Here is a 12,655-nt window from a genome sequence, read left to right as displayed (position 1 = left end):
ATCATAGCTAGGGGATACAATCATCATTAAAAAAAAAGAAAAATCAATATCCATAACCATTACTTTTTAAATTTTTTTATCGGTTCTGGAAAAAAAATTATTAAACTAGATGTTCTTATCTGTGCTTTAGTGCAGATCAGAAACACTTTTTTTGCATTCCGAGTAAAATTTCTTATTACGGGGTTATCAGCTGTGCATCCAGGGAGATAAAGGATCTGGTATCACCACAGTTTTGTCTGAGAAGTGAAAAGGTCTTATTTTTCTATACTTTTTTTTTTCTGTATTTGTGATTTTTGGGGTTTTTTTTAAACAAATATAGAATTTCATTTTTGGGGCTTTTGTTTCTTCGGCTTATTTTAATTGGCGTTTACAACCGATAGGTGGCTTCGTTGGGATGGGATTCACCTAAATAGGCGAGGGTCTGGAAGGTTTACGATAGGCATAGGTTAAGCTTTTTACTCCCGGACTACGTAGATGGGAATGGGGGTAAGTTAATGATGATAATAACAGTATTGACGAGTAATTACCCACTTCTGACTTGGATGGCTTCTCGATTAACACTAAATCATGGGGCAAATTAAAATGTGTTCTAATAAATGCCTGAAGCTTGGGTAATAAGAAAGATTTCTCAGAAACTATGATAGCTGTGGAGGGCCTAAATCTCATAACCCTTATACAGAATCCCCGGCAAAAACTATCATAGGATGAATTATTTTTACACATATCTCAGGATACAACACTTTTTTAACAAATATATCTGGTAGGAAGTCATGATATATATATGAAATCATGTTTGAAGGCTATAGAGTACAGTGTGAAACTACATGGGTTGAGTTTGAAAATAAAATGTGCCATAAGCTTATCAGGGGTTTGTTATAATCCACCAAATAGGGATCCAAACCATATCACCAAACTTAATGATAAAATTTCCTACATGTGTAAGCATAAGAGGGTTCTTATATTAGGCGATTTCAGCAATCCAGGTATTGATTGGGAGAAACTTTCAGCTAGAGATCAATATGAAAGAGACTTTCTTAAATTGGTGCTCAATAATTTTTTGTACCAGCAGTTGTCAGAAGCTATTAGGGGTACTTCTATTTTGGATTTAGTTCTCATTAGTTCCGAGGATCTTGTTGAACATGTTTCGGTGAGGGACAAATTTTCTTCTAGTGATCATTGTGTTGTTAGTTTTCTTGGTAACATTTCTTCGGGCGAGATTAATAACAAAAGAATGGTTCCTTGTTTTCAGAGAACCAAATTCGATCTTTTGAGAGAAAGGATAGCGGAAATTTTCAAAGACCAGTTAGCGTCAGTCAGAGTAGTAAGCTAATGGGAAGAATTTAGTACAAAGCTGTCCTCTGTTTTGCATGAGGTCATATCCTTTGTTCATAAAAAACATGTTTGTACATTGTGCCCCCTTCTAGTTCACAGAGAGAGCATACATAATCTTCATCTTGAAAAGAAAAGAGCATTCAGAGAGTATAAAAGTGGACACAGTGACCTGTCAGTTTTTAATTATAAAAGAAGGGTGTCGAAGAAAGGGATAAGGAACAGCAAAAAAAATGTTGAATCCAGGTTGGCAGATAATGTTGGCACTGACCCAAATCATTTTTCAGGTATGTCAATAGTGGATGTAAGGGGCAGTGGTCCCTCTCTTGAGAAGGGTTTAGAGTAGAAAGTAATTGCAAGCATGTTTAGTGCATTCAATGATTTTTTCACGTCAGTTTTTAATACAAAAAACGATATTCAATGTACAGGTATTAATGAATTGGGGTAATAAAATTCTCAATGATATTCAAGTGGAAGATGAGGAGTTTCCTAATTTTTCTAAAAAATTTATGTGAAAGTAAAGCACCAGGATCAGATGATATCTATCCTAGAGTCATCAGGGAATTTGCTAATGAACTGTTGGGACAGATTTTCAGGAATGCTGCTGAAGGTATCCTACCAAGTAGATTGGAAGCTTGTTAACTCTATAAAGTATAAAACACCAGAAGTCGGCCCAGACAGGGATTATGGGACTTGTAAAGGATGAGGAAGAAAATTAAATATCTCGTCAGAGGTAGAAACCCAAAATACAAGTCTAAGTCTCATAGAATAGTGAGGAGAAAAAAGTAAACGAGTTGAGAAAAACTCATAGTTAAAAAAATTGATTGTAGATGGCAGCACTACACATATAACAAGCATTACACAGAAACAAACTTCACAGAAGGTTCACTGCACGTACACACACATTCCAACATGTACCAATTCGTTAGAAGTTCCGCTGAGGAATATGGACGAAGTGCATGTCTGGTTTAGTAGTGGTATATTGGACGATACTGGTAAAAGGTTCAATGCACTAACGATATAGTGTGCTACTCGGGTAGAGAGTTGTTCTAGATCAACTTAAACAGGATTGCAGCATGGGCAAATGAATGGAGCACGATGTTTAACGTTGGCAAGTGCATGGTCGCTCATTTTGGTTTGAGCAATCCACGTTTCTCTCATGAGTTAAATCTATCCCGGATGAACTAGAGTAACCGATTTTTGGATGAGTGGCTAAGGTTTTCTGAACATTGTTCAGCGATAGTGAAAAAAAGCAAATAGAATGCTCGTTTTCATTTTCAAAAAAGTCTCTGCGTTCTCATAAAGTTATTCTTCCCCTTTTCCAAGGTTTAATTCACCCTGGACTGGAGTATGCCACGTAAGGTTTTGGAATGATGGATACGATGGACCATGAATTATTAATATGCCTTAAATCGACTGCTTTGACAAGGAAACACCAGTATTGATTGAAAAGGGACAATTCTAGGTTGTGGTGACGTAGAGAATTTTTCTCTAATAGGAATTTTTAATAAATGGAATTACCCTGGTGGGTAAGAAAAGAAATACTTGTTGAAAAGAAATACGATAAACATATTGGGGTAAATGTAAATCGAGAAGCTATCCCTTCTTAGATAAGACAACCATAAATATTTTTATGGGCATTGTAATATATTTTATCACGTATACATAGTTTTTAGTTTCATAATTGAATTTTTAATTGGGTCGCTGTATTTTAGAAATATATGGCATACACATTTGTTATGGGAATCTTTTTTTTTAGCTACCTCATTGGGCATTTTGCTTGTTGTGGTCTTGGTCTTGCAATTTTACACCTAAAACTAGATTGTGTTTCAGTTATTAACACATTTTTACCTTCAAAATTATCAAAAACTTTTAAAATTCTTATGTTTTAACCTTTCTATAGATACATCATAAGACCAATTTACTCAAAAGTCTTCATGCGAAAGTAGAGAAAAAATTAAAGAAAATAAAAATGTTTATGAGATGATATAAAAATTGAGTTGCCTTACAAAAAAAGCTTCATTTATTTAAAAAAAAATTTTAAACGTCTCACAATTGTTAATTTGTTTATCATAGTGAATATAAGGGTAGAAGAGAATACTGTATATATATTTTTTTTTTCATGACCAAAATTCAAAAGAGCACTTCAAGCTTAAATTAGTCATACCTCTGTAGCTTGTATTACTGCAACAGGTTTTCTTGCTCCAATGTATTTAAGTTTATATGAATCAGATACATCCAGTCCAACTGTAAAGAATACAAAAATAAAAGTTTTTTTCATTGGGCTCAAAGTAGAAAAATAACTGAAATCATAAATTAATATTGATCAAATGGAAGAGAAATTGCTTAAAACCAAAAAATAGAATGCTAACTTTTTTTTATAAACTGTGATCCCCTTACATTAATTTAAAGTTGGATATGAAAGAGTTAAAAAACTAAAACACAATATAGCTTCATAACAATCAATCCCACATTTGAATACAGCATCTAAAACACAATTGTATAATTCATAAACTGCAGGATATATTATGTTATTTAATAAGTTCTACACTTTGAAAATTGTTATATGCACCACATTACTATCTGTGATTTCAAAAAAGTGTGATTAAAAAAAAAACTACTATGATGATAATCAGTTATAGAAACATTAACAAAACAATTTTTTATACGAGATAAGAGCCGATTATGAAATCATTGAAGCAGCAATGATAACAACAACATCAGCAACAATAATAATTACAGTTCCATTTCTATTTTTTTCTTTGAAATTGCTATATATACATATTATGGGATTATTTATATTGAAACGTGAATGTGTAAAAACATACCATATGAACTGCTTATCACATGAACATCAATAGTATCTCCTTTTGTTGCACGAACTATGTCCATTCTCTTAGTCCATTTCTCATTCTTCAATATCTGCTTATCGCTTTGAAATACAGATATTTTGGAACATTTTACCATATGAATGAGCATCAATTAAATTTTTTGAATTGAATACAAAATTATTCAAGCATGTATTTCTTCAAACTAATATAAGTCTATGTAAAATCTGTGTTCTTCGTATTCTTATAAAATTTTAATAGCACAAGAATTTAATATTTTTTAATAGAATTAAGTTATTGAATAGAATTAAATTCATTTTCAAATGTGATTAATACAGTCAAGGCTTGATATAGTGACCCCCCTTCATCCCATCGAAAACAGACAGAGATTATATTCGGAGGATCATGATATCAAAAAGAAAACATATATGATAGTCCTCTTATGAAAAAATTTGAGACTAACCCTACTGGTCGTACTAATGGAATGGTCACTATAACGTCAGGTTCTTATCAAGAGCGTTGACTGTATTCATACACTTTTGTCACACAACAATATACTGTAAATACCAATTAAAAATTATCGCTTTTAAGACTAATATGTAGCACATCAGAGTTTTAAAGCACAAAGGGTATAAAACACCTGTACTTAACACTGCACTTATACCCTTGTGCTTTAGACCCCTTGTATCATATAGAGTGAAAATTGTGAGAAAAAAAGTTAAAACTGAAAAGAATTGGATAAAATTTAATTCCGCTTTCCTTCAGTTAAAATAGCACTTACAATACTTGTTGACATAAAATAACTTTGTTATCTGTATCTCCAATAATGACTGTAGAGTGATGATCTGGTGAAGTACATTTTCGTTTGAGACATTCATAATTTCTGATGCAAACGGACAAAATAATATTTGCCACATCCCTGCTGCATGGGTCAATCTTTATAAAGAAAACAAAATTTTTATTTTCAAACTGAATTTTTCATTAACTTTCAGTGATGTTAAAAATACTCAAGACTCAATCAAACACTGTTGTGATGAACTTCAAGAATCCACAAATGTACTTGCAATAGCCAATCTAAGATAACATTCTGTAGGATGGGTCCAAAAATTTTGTTTGTTATATCTGGATATCAATTATGAGCAGAGTTTGCAGAAGCAGAGTTACACTGTAGTTGACTAAACCTTGTTTAGGAAAAAATTCTAATACTTATATAAACATACTTATACAAATTTAACCCTTTAAGCGGCATAGCAGAAATTCCCAAACCCATATTAAAAAAAGCCACATCTTTTTTAATTAAGTAGGCTTTCTTCTGATTTTCAGCAAGTGCGAAGTAAGGGGTATAAGGAAGAGTGTTTCATTGAGAAATTAACTTTGTAAAATATCTGGGCTGTCAATATCAAAATAAGATGCATTTAAGGAAGCAAGATATCTCCTCAATGCCATTTAAAGGGTTAATGTTCAATTTAACAATTCAATCTTTATTTTTCCTTCGCTTATTAGAAACACTCTTTCCATATTTCTGGAAATTGTATCAAACAAATTGCTTGAACTTAGCTACAGTATACTTGGCTATGAAGTTTGAGATAAGGAACTGATTTCAAGACATGTTAAAAAATGTTTCATTTGCAAATGAACATTAAAGTAATCCATTGCTTTCATGATTATAATTCATTTCATTTATAATAAAAGCAGGTTTTTATACCATCTTTTTTCACACTGCACCATAAAACCATTCAACGTCAGATAAATTGAACCATCAAAACATTTTTATTAACAATTATTTTAATAGAGAGAATCATTAAAATAAATTTTTGACACAATATTTAATCATTCGTCAACCAAATACTTGTTTCTTTCAGCCAATAAAAATAACATGTGAACAAGATACATTCTCAGCTAAATATTTTTGTAATGAATGAATATAAGTTAATAAAAACCCACATTAGAAAAACTAACATATTTTTTCCACAAAGCTAAAGAATTTGGCTTCTAGGAAAAAAAAGATCTTATGTTTAACAGGATAAAATAATTGTGTACCTGTTGAATAGATACGCTGTACATAGGCAAGTGGATGGCAGAATCTACAACGTTTGATCCAAATGGCGGATTTCTATTCAGAATCTGAATGATAATTGAAACTAAATTTCTTCATAAAATACCATAAGAACTATTATGCATTTTATTGGGTTTATGTTACATTGTCTCGAAATTTAATAGTGTATACAGCGATTCCAGTTTTAATGAATACAGTTATAGCAAAAATCTCATTTAAATGAAAACTTTTCTAATCCTCAAAAAAGTTTACATAGAAATAATGTAAAATATAGCATTCCTTTGTAACAAAATTTCGTTATAACAAAGTGTTTTCTTGTGTCTCTTGGAGTTTGTTATAATGGGATTCAACTGTAATATTCATGTTACATAGCATTAATTACAATCTAATTGTGTCATCCCTTTATGGTACTGCGATTTCTGCAAAAAAATACTAAAATACAAACAGCAGAGCGCCTTTATGAAACGAAATGTCAAGAGATCAGAAATAATATTCCATTTTAGATGTTCTGTTTTAAAGGTGCACATCAAATAACTAATCCTCAATGGGACTATCTTTTGATCTGGTGCCAAACAGGCTACTGTCTCATACAGTGCTTGTCTTTGGTAGATTTCACTGTGAGAAATTTGTAAACATGAATAACTTGATAGATTTCATAAAAAAATACAAGAAAAATGTTAGCAAAAACATAAATTAAATTATAAAAAAATCAAAAGAAGCAAAATATATAAATAATTCTAAACTATGTAAAAGAATAAGGCAGTAATACTGTCTTATACATGTCAAAATTCTCTCTTTAAATTTCTCACCATTTCCATTTCTCTGGGATTACATTCTTTAATTGATTGGAATGTTGTCAAACCAGCATTGACTAAAATATTTGATAATGTCAGTCCTAGGAAAATAAAATTAACTAGAGAAATTAGTTTCCTTTTATTGCTAAAACGTTTTCAAAATTAAAAAAAAAAAAATGTGCAGAACATAAGAAATGAACATGAAAATTGTGAGTTTAATTTGCACCAGCAATTGAAAAAATATATTGATGGCAAACTGATTACTTTAAAAAGTCAAAAAGCTGACAAAATATTGAGCAGCTTAAACTAAACTGGTTTTTTTCCTCTCTAAAAAAACTGTGAATTTCTGCCATGGACAGCTTTTCAGTAAAAACTGACCAAGAACCGCAACTCACATGAAAAAAAATCCAGCTGAATCATTCCCAAATAAGAAATAGCCTAATGTTGAAAGAATCTGTCAACAAGAATGTAGTGAAAGGTGTGTGTGTGTGTGTGGGGGGGGGGAGTGGCTTTTGCTTGAAATGCTAGGCAGATCTTTGACGTGATAAAAGTGAACATTGAACTTATTATGTATATTGTACGAAGGTTTCCGATTTGAATGGTAAAGAGCGCTTTCTCAAAAAAAAGCAAATCCTTAAGCAGAGTAGGATGATACAATAGCATGAGTTTAATAACATTAGAACTCATAGAGAACAATAGGGAATTTCCAAAAAGTGATCTGGTGAGCAGTGACGCTTTACATGGGGGATGTACTAATGATGTTTGACTACTAATTCATTAAAGGTTCCATAGGAGAACGTGGAAGAGGTACATGTATGGTTTAGCAGTAGTGAGCCCTTGCTCTGACATTGTAAATACATTAGGCCACACATACACTCAAAATACACATTCTGGCATGTACTGATGACACTGAGTGGGTTTACTAGCTACTCGTTTGGTGTCCCCTGCTGCTACTAAAATCGCTCTGTGTAATAACATTAACTAGTAAACTCACAGCTTGCTCTGGTAATGAGAATAAAGTTAAGGTTGAGCTCCTTTTTTCGCTACTCGCCGCTGTTTTTTATTGCATTCCGGAAGCAAAACCAGTTTGGCTACTCTACTTTCTACTCGCTTTGCTCCTTTTAGAAATTCTGCAGAGGAATGTGTACGAGTTGCATGTACAGTTAAGTAATATTTGTGAGCCATGGCCTTTTAAAAGGATTTAGAATTCCTTATATTAGCTGTGGTTTAATATTAAACCATTATCTCTCCCTGTGTACTCATTTATTCTTTACACGCATCTTATGTAGTTATTTTTCATCTGACTATATCTTAATTGAAACCTTCAGTGTAAATAAAATCTCTAATGAAACTTTATGTAAACAGACAGTTACCAATTCTTTCGATTTGGCGAGATACATGTTTGGAGTTTTCCCAGAGTCGTGTCTTGAAGCATTTAGCTAAAATTAAAACATTATACACAGCAGCAAATCCTTTCTTCTCAATGCATAAGAAATCAGAAAGACCTATGAAAAAAAAAATACATGAACAGAATAATTGCATCTTATGATTCAGAGCTTAACAGTCAATTAAGCTGTGAAGAACATGTTTATAAAAAGTTTGTGGCACTGCGATTGTTAAGAGAAAGCGCAAGCTTTTGGGGAGGAGAAAAAGAATTCATTGATCTTGCTACCAGGGCTTAACAAGGTTGTACCATGTTCGTATAAATAAATTTCTTGTTATCTTATTTTGTTGTTTTATGAAGCAACAGTTGGTGACCCTGCAACTAACGATGCCCAATCCACCCGAGCAACCACCGGCAATGTTCCGGGTCGTTGTCAAAGCCCCACTGTTTTGCGCCAAACAACCACATCTATGGTTCAAACAATTGGATTCTCAGTTCCTGGCAAGTGGAATTACCTCTGATGCCACTAAATACCACACAGCCGTTGCAACCATAAATAGGAGTGTTTTGGCACATGTGAGTGGCATCATCATGAATCCACCGGCAGCAAACATGTACGATGCACTAAAAAGACGCCTCCAAGCTGAATTTGCTGTACCAGATGAGCGACGCTAACATTGTTTGATGTATGAAGTCGAGCTGGGCAATCGTCGACCTTCAGCATTACTCTGAGAAATGCGGGATCTATCCAGTGGCCATCTCAGAGATGAAATACTTCAAAGTCTATGGATACAACGCTTACCATATCAAGTTCAAGCAATCTTCTCCACAAGTTCAGAAACTTTGGAAAAGTTATCAGAGATGGCAGACAAGATCATTAGCGTCAGCGGGAAGGCAGAAATACAGAATATTTCACCAAATCTCGACCACCCACAACAACTTGACATGCACCAGCTGACAGAAAAATAATAAAAGTAAGTCTCGCATTAGCAAAAACTTTTTCATGGGTCTTTACCATTGCTGATGTATCTCGACCAATAATCAGTGCTGACTTTCTCAAAAGATTCTGACTCACAGTGGATTTGGGAAACCAAGTTTTGGTCAACAACGGGGGTGAACGGAACAACAACAAACCGGAACAACTGTTTCTCCAACTGCGACCCCTGTAGTAACTGTGACATGTGGACATAAAATTTTTCACAATCTATTACAAGAATATAAAGAGCTCATGGAAGAAACATCAAGTCCAGTGTAAGCAACTCACGAAACGGTGCATCACATCGAAACTACAGGAGTACCAGTTTACGCGAGAGCCTGTCGATTAGGCCCAGAGATGCTGCGAGCTGCCAAAGCTGAGTTCGATAAAATGATTATCATGGATATATGTTGCCCTTCAAACAGTCAACAGTCCAGTCCCCACCACATGGTGAAAAAATCCGACGGTTCGTGGAGATGCTGTGGCGATTATAGAGCTCTCAACGCGAAGACGATTCGTGACAAATATAGCATTCAGAATATTATGGATTTAACTATGGATCTGCACGGCAAGTGCATCTTCTCTACCATAGACTTGAAATGCGCTTATCATCAAATACAATTGTCTGCTTCCGATGTACCAAAAACTGCTATTGTCACCCCTTTCGGACTCTTTGAATTTAACGTCCTCAGTTTCGGGTTGCAAAACGCAGTGCAAATGTTTCAGCGCTATATAGACCAAATATTGCAAGGACTTCCATTCTGTTTCCCTTATCTAGATGACATGTTAATTGTATCTTCAAATCTTGAAGAGCACATCTCTCATGTGCGTGAGGTCTTGAAACGTCTGTGTGGACAGACGTTTCAAGACTTTGCTTATGACCGCAAACTCTTGGCAATTTTTGCATCGATCATTCACTTCCGATATTTATTGGAGGGTAAACTTTTCACGGTTTTCACAGATCATAGGCCGTTGGTGTTCGTTTTCAATCAGAAAGCCGACAAGCTTTCTTCTAGACAAATTAATCAATTAAATCAAATTTCTCAGTTTACAACTGATATTCGTCATATCGAGAGAAAAAGAAATGTGGTAGCAGATGCTCTCTCATGAGCAGGAGTTGCACTCTGAAATGTGCATAGCCTGTCAGGTCAAAAATTCATCATCATATCAGCCCTCATATTGAACAGTTCTTATTCTATCCCGACGATTTAGTCATGTGCAAATAGACTTAGTTGGCCCGCTTCCATTATCAGAAGGTTTTTGATACTGCCTGACTTGCATAGATTGCTTTTCAAGATGGCCGAAGCCATTCCTATAGCAGATATTACTGCTGAGACTGTGGCTAAGGCTTTCATACTACTTGGGTTGCATGGTTTGGAGCACCAGAAGTGATCGTTACTGATCAAGGCTGACAACAATTTCACAGTGATCTATTCCGATCTCTCGGCAAACTACTGGGGATCAAACAAAATCGTACCACTCCATACTATCTGGAAGCAAATGGTGCCGTTGAAAGGTGCCATAGCATCCTTAAAGCAGCGATCAAGTGCCATTCCTCAACAGATTGGGTGGCAGTATTGCCAATTGTTCTTCTAGGACTAAGAGCGGCATACAATCCAGAACTGGAATGCTCCACATCTGAACTGGTATATGGTGAGCCTATCAAACTAGTGCCCGAGTGGCATGGTGGTAAGATGCTCGTTTACCATCGTGAAGTTTGTTGTCAGGGTCTCGGGTTCGAACCCAAGGGAGGATATAGATAAGATATTTTCCCTAACGAACTCGAGGCGACCACTGATAGACAGCGCCTTCACTTCCAACCCATCTCACTAATGGCAGTAAATTGCAATATAGCGATATAGCCAGAGTTGGTGTTTGGTGAAGTAGCCTATCAAACTCCCTGGTGAGTTCTTCTCAGCTTCCAACACAGATGTCAATGAGAAACAGTTGCTCACTGAGTTACGACAACACTTTTCAAAAATTTGACCTGTCCCAGCATCTCACCATAAATCCAAATCATTCATCCATAAAGAACTTGATCATTCCACTCATGTTTTCCTTCGCAATGACGCTGTCAAGAAGCCATTGCAGTGCCCATATGATGGCCCCTATGAAGTGATCGCAAGGCGGAATAACACTATCACCATCAGATGCAAAGGAAAAAACGTATGTGTGAACATTGCACGAGTGAACTAGTGCACATTGCCACTAACAGTGACAGTACAAACAGTGAATTGATTGTGACTCGTTATGGTAGAGCAAGTCATCCCCCGAACCACCTCATTTTATAAGTGCCTGTATAATTCCGTCCTTGTGTGTGTATGTGTATCTATTTTTTCTTTTGTTGTCAATAATTAGTTTGTGCAATCCACACTGAAGGGGGTACTGGATATCATTAAGAGAAAGTATGCGCTTCCGGGAAGAAAAAGAATTCATTGGTCTTGCTTCCCACACTCAACAAGGTCGTACCATCTTCGTATAAATAAATTTCTTATCTTATTTTGTTGTTTTGTAAAGCAACAAGTTGTTTGATGTTTTACTTATATCATACTGAATAATATAATTTACTTTTTCAGCCTTGTACATTGTTCATTTAAAGGCAAAAACTCGACAAAAGTTTCCAAGAAAGAAATATGTATACATATATAACTTCTTTTATTTTAACAATTTCCCTTTTTGGTAATTCATTGAAGGAAAATGTTAATTATAACATAACGTTATGGAGCTATAGTTATTCTACTACTAACTAGTAGGATATTGATCATTGAAGCCTTGATTAACCAAGGTGCTTTTCACATATGGTTTTTAAAAAATGATGTAAAACTTCACACAATTTGCTTTGCATCACAACAATTGGTTCCCAGCAGACTCGGAACACAGCAAAAGTTATACTACATTAAGTATATATGAAGGCACTGTTCTTAAAATGTGCATAGTAATATGAAAAATGTTGTAAAAATTTCAAGTATAATACTATTTTATTTCAATGTAATATCGTACTGTATTCGTTTGATATTTTTATTGCATTGCATGGTAATTTGAAATAACCTTTGTGCATAGGAAAAATACATTTTTTTTCTACAGCATACATTTTTAATTCGATTACACATGGAATAACAAAAAGTGTTTATAATTGTAGTTAATTTACTATATCTTAAAACCTAAGTGTTAATGGTATCAACAGATAAAACTTTGATTTCGTAAAAAATATTTTTTTCATAATTGCTATATTATCCGAGAGCGGCCAGCCCCACTCAGATAATTTGAGTCCTACTATATTTGCTTTTC

The 12,655-nt window shown here is 34.4% G+C and overlaps 1 protein-coding gene across 4 annotated transcripts in view; it reads right to left on the bottom strand.

Annotated features, from left to right (window-relative positions):
* The window catches only part of LOC149064786 (putative ATP-dependent DNA helicase HFM1), a 54,500-nt gene that overhangs the window by 17,547 nt on the left and 24,298 nt on the right, over positions 1 to 12,655 (bottom strand). For all 4 annotated transcript variants that reach the window (XR_016195741.1, XM_089255276.1, XM_089255277.1 and 1 more), the window contains exons 23-28: positions 8,381 to 8,512; positions 7,023 to 7,108; positions 6,198 to 6,281; positions 4,939 to 5,093; positions 4,158 to 4,261; positions 3,497 to 3,576 (exon numbers count right to left, since the gene is read on the bottom strand). Coding sequence is in view for 3 of the 4 variants with exons in the window: in XM_089255276.1 (XP_089111402.1) it covers positions 3,497 to 3,576; positions 4,158 to 4,261; positions 4,939 to 5,093; positions 6,198 to 6,281; positions 7,023 to 7,108; positions 8,381 to 8,512 (641 nt within the window). In the remaining variant the exon portion in view is untranslated. The remainder of the gene's footprint in view (positions 1 to 3,496; positions 3,577 to 4,157; positions 4,262 to 4,938; positions 5,094 to 6,197; positions 6,282 to 7,022; positions 7,109 to 8,380; positions 8,513 to 12,655) is intronic.

This window comes from Pholcus phalangioides, unplaced genomic scaffold (genome assembly GCF_987345545.1).
Source record: "Pholcus phalangioides strain wild (caught in Gottingen) unplaced genomic scaffold, Ppha-v1.0 ptg000042l_1, whole genome shotgun sequence".
Classification (NCBI taxonomy): Eukaryota; Metazoa; Arthropoda; class Arachnida; order Araneae; family Pholcidae; genus Pholcus; species Pholcus phalangioides.
The sequence above is the reverse complement of the archived record's forward strand: the minus strand, read 5'-3'. Positions and strand labels throughout refer to the sequence as shown.